At 36.8% G+C, this 4,797-nt stretch overlaps 1 protein-coding gene across 1 annotated transcript; it reads right to left on the minus strand.

Annotated features, from left to right (window-relative positions):
• Nucleotides 1–1,031: 1,031 nt before the first annotated feature.
• Nucleotides 1,032–1,718, minus strand: LOC136796018 (uncharacterized). Its single transcript, XM_067048443.1, has one exon. The coding sequence runs from the start codon at nt 1,716–1,718 to the stop codon at nt 1,032–1,034; it is 687 nt and encodes a 228-aa protein (XP_066904544.1).
• Between the last annotated feature and the right edge of the window lie 3,079 nt (nt 1,719–4,797).

Here is a 4,797-nt window from a genome sequence, read left to right on the forward strand (position 1 = left end):
TTCTGTGGAAGTATCATGTTATTTATTACTTTATTTTTGTACAAGATTCACAGTGTGAATAAAGAAAATGTATCATAGAAGTTAAGATTATACCATAGCGTTTAATTGAGGATTTTGTAATTCTATCTTTTTTTTTTAGTTTAAGAAAATTATTTCATAAACTGGAAGGGGGGAGTTATGATAGGATAAGGCACTGTGTCCGCCTTAATACTCCCTACCATTGTAAATAAACATCTAAAATGATTTTAAGGAGCAATAACTTCAGAAATACAGTCGTGTTATTTCAGTTTATTTGCGTGCTGTTACTCTCCCCTGAATCTTGTTTTTTTTTTGTTTTTTTTATAGTTCCGACAACTCGTAAGTGGTACTGAACCAAATAAAGTTAGTCAAGTTTACGCATTGAGAGAGAATTTTTCCGAAATCCTTTTCCTTTTTTATTAGTTTTTATTCGCCAACACGTAAATGGTACCGAAACCCGGGACGGGTGCATAGGTTGACAGTTATTATATATATAAAGGTCCTGGGTTTCTGCTCCACTTATAACTTTAATAGAAAAAGAATAAAGAGGCACCTGATGGTAATTTATTCTTCAATACTGACCTGCAATTTTTTTTTTACCTCCTGAATCATTTATTTATGATGTATACAAAACGCTGACCTATAGTGGCGGACCTTTGTTATCGGATTATTGTTTTAATCCGCTTATATAGATAATCATTCTCAGCTGACCTTTCATGTTTCCACCCCTAATGAAGGTCTGTAATTCAGGCCGAAACGCCAGCATAAATAAAATAAATTCTACTTGTTTGTTTTACGGACGGTACTCCAGATCATCTACTTATATGTAATAATATTAGATTATCTTTATTGTTCTGAATTTCACAAATAAAGTAGATCCTACTTGTTTGTTATCTATTTATATGTAATAATATTAGTTAACGTTAATGTTCATAGTTTCATAAAATTAATAAACTAATTTAGGTTTCTCATTTTTTTTTATTACTATTTGTTTTTTAAAAATAGTTAAATATCTATACCTCCTGCGAAAGGGTACATTCTTGTTCCTTCATAAACAATAGGAGATCGTTTCCGTGGTTCTCTATTAAGACCCAGAGTAGTTCCTCATCAATAAAATTCGGTAATATGGTCGATTCCTGAGAAGGAATAATTTCTTCGCTACCTAAATCCTCTATCAAGTCATTTTGCGCTCCGCTCATTTCGTCGGCAGGCTCTGTTATAACTTCCACAGCTTCTGTTATATTTTCTTCATCAGCTGAATTAACATCTTCCGGTCCTGTTATAACCTCATCAGCTTCTGTTATATGTTCATCATCTGCTGATTTAACATCTTCAGCCTCTGATATAACCTCATCACCTTCTGTTATATGTTCATCATCTTCTGAATTAACATCTTCCGGTTCTGATATTACCTCATCAGCTTCTGTTATATGTTCATCATCTTCTGAGTTATTCTCTATTATGACCTCTTCCGCCATGATTTCATTCTCTTTAGATTCTGTAGTAACATCATTTGGTATAGTTTCATTCTCTTCAGGTTCTACAATATCCTCTTCAGTTCCGTTGATATTGTCTTCGTGTTCTGTCACATTATGGCTTGGTTCTGTTTCTTGTACTGTATCATTTTCCATTGGCTCAGTCTCATTTTCATCACCAGGTTCTCTTGTCATGTCTTCAACTGTTGTGCTCTGCGACGTCATATTTCTATCAGGAGATATCCTTTTCTTCCTCCAGTGAAGTTTCTATCTGATCGGGTTTCATCAAACGTGTGTAACAGGTTAACTAACATTCGTGTGCTAAACCTTGGAGCTCTAGATAAAAAGTGATCATAAAATCTGAATGTATTGTTGTCCGGCAATAAGTACAATAATGAGTATTAAATTTATTAACTAACACTGTTAATAAAATATATTTTTAGGAATAAATTTAAGTAAGGTACGAAAACAAAGGAGGAAGAAAGATCATTGTAAACTGGATGACGGAACAATTATTATTGTTTAATCAACTTGAAGAGCAATGAACTGTCTTTATTATAAAGAAATACGATATGCAATAAGAAAAATATGTAATAATGCTGTATGAGATCTATTTCTTGCATATTTAAAGGCGACCCCCCCCCCCATCCTTTCTAATTTTATTGGATAGCCGATATGGAAACTAGAATGCACTGTTAGTTTAAACCGTTACCAATATTCCGTGTGTTGCGAATATTGATTTCGTCTTATACAATATTCCGATATTAGCTAATCAAAATAATGATATCTCATCTAAAAACACCATCCTCAGTATAATAAATATAAAAACACCTCCAGAAGTGGAGATCCTAAATAACGATCTAGCGTTGAAGAAAATATGCACCAAGGTGAGAGGAAGGATCAAGAGGGGAAAGAGTAAACGCGTGGAACTGCAGAATTTGAATCTCAAGGACATGACAGAAGCTACCTAAATTGGGATGATTGTTTATCGAAAATTGGATTCCAATAGGGGAAAGAGGTTCAGCGTTACGAGGGGCTATTCAGGTTAACAGTAATAAGGGAAAGCATAGTCACAATTGAAAGCTTGACACAACCAAGGAAGCGGAGGATGGCTTACATTAAACAACTGAAACTCTCTGCTGGGGCATCATCTCTGGGGGCAGCAAGTGCCTTCCGATCATCACTAATGGAATAAATTGTATATCATTATTTTTATTTTATACTTTGTATATTTTTATCTTTTAAATTGTTGTAAGTTATGAACTGTAAGGAAACACGTGAGTTTTATAGTTATTTATAATAATTTTGTTCTATTCTGATGTCATTTTTATTAATCATTTTGATATTTTACTGTTACTGTTTTATTATACTGTTCTTAATCTATTATAATTTATTATCTCTGTATCTTAATCTATAATCTTTGTAATTTAGCATTAATTTATGTATGTAGAAGGAGATACTTTCAATGTTTATTATTATCATTGTCATATTCTTATTGATGTGTTGTTCTAAGTTTAAACATTGTACCGGTAGTTTATGGGGAATTTCCGTGAATATCCGGGTGGAGTTAAGGCCTGATTGTCAGCTGAAAGGCTAATTGAGATGTATATATAGATGTAAAGGACTGAATAAAGCCATTCTATTTCTGGAACCCGTAAGAGTCATTTCACATCCTTTTATTCACTGTTTTCTCTCGAAGATACTGAAGTGAAACCAATAATAGGAGAGAGAGGATTGTGAAATGAAACGCTTAAAGTACTCTTAAAGACTTATCTATTTGATGGAGTGTTCAACACTAGTAGGTATAATCATGTTAAACACTTGAAGAGCGTTTTCCAGAGGATGAGGAAGTTCGGCCTCAAGTTTCCCGAGAAAAGACAGCACTAGGGCAATGTCAAATCAATTTTTTGGAGCATACCATCTCTCGGGAAGGTGTGAGAAGTCCAGAAGGTTTCAGTGCTACAAAGAATGTAGGTACCAACAGACGTGAAGGGGATTCGGCGATTACTAGGAGCATTAAATTACTTCCGAAGGCCGAGAAAGGATCTAGGAGCGGTTTTAGCACAGGAAACTGAAGAGGGAGAGCGTTCTGTAGCCTATGCCAGTCGGCCCCTCATCGAAAAGGAAGCCAACTACTGTGCCTTAAAACTGGAACTACTAGGAATCGTGTGGGCTGTGGAATATTTCCAGCCGTGTATGTTTGAAGGTGTTTTAGGGTCCACACTGATCATAGGCCGTTGCAGTGGGTAGGAAAATTGAAAGAGATATCCGCGCGCATCACCAGATGGAAGGAGATCCTCAACCAGTATAATATGGACATCACATACAAACCTGGTAAAGACAATGTTGTTGCTGACTGGCTCTCAAGGGCAATAGTGGTCAATAAGATCGAGGATAATCACGGTGACCCGGAAGAAGAACAATAACCAGGCACAGAAGAATTACGAAATAGAGGAGAGACATCCAAAGATGAAGACTCAACGACGGAAGAAACTGATGAAATCATTAATGGTAAACGTCCCCAAATCATTTGGAAAACAGAAACCTCGGAACTACTGAACATGGAGCATGAAAAGTATGGCAGCAGTAATATTGTAACTATATGGTCACAGCCCATTCTCAGTGAGAACTAAATACACAGAGCACTAAGGGATGCATCAAAGGAAGGACAAACCCATTATCTATTGGTAGGAAATGCAGTATTTTGTGAAAAAATTCGGCGTCTTTGGCGGACGGAACAGATTGGGGTCGACCGGTTGTTTATCTGTACAATGATGGCAAAAACTCCCCGTGATGCGGAATGCCAAAAGGAGGTGGCCCTCGCATATCACCATATCGCATATGGGTCACGATCATTAGGCTTCCGTTCTTTAAGAGATTGTTAATGGGTTCTAAATATTCTGCCATTTCTGGAACAAATCTCCAATAATAGTTCAGGGTACCTAGCAACCTCCGAACTCCCTTGACAACCTCAACCTTTTGTGGATCGGGCTTGATTCCCTGTCCCGAGATTACGTGTCCTAAAAAGTTGATTTTCTCCCGACCTAGCACCGACTTTTCCTGGGACAATTTCAACCCAAATTGTCTAATCCTCCGAAAGACTTTCTCCAGGTGGCTTATATGCTCCTCCTTGGACTTACTAAACACGAGAAGGTCGTCCATGTAGACCTGACACATGGATTCATCTAACCCGCGTAAAAATTCATCCATCAAGCGCTGAAACGTGATCGGTGCATTTTTCATCCCAAACGGCATACGGGTGAATTCATAATGACCCCTCTTAAACGTGAAGGGCGTTTTGTGT

This window comes from Halyomorpha halys, unplaced genomic scaffold, assembly GCF_000696795.3.
Source record: "Halyomorpha halys isolate HHAL.00 unplaced genomic scaffold, Hhal_1.1 Scaffold1993.1, whole genome shotgun sequence".
Classification (NCBI taxonomy): Eukaryota; Metazoa; Arthropoda; class Insecta; order Hemiptera; family Pentatomidae; genus Halyomorpha; species Halyomorpha halys.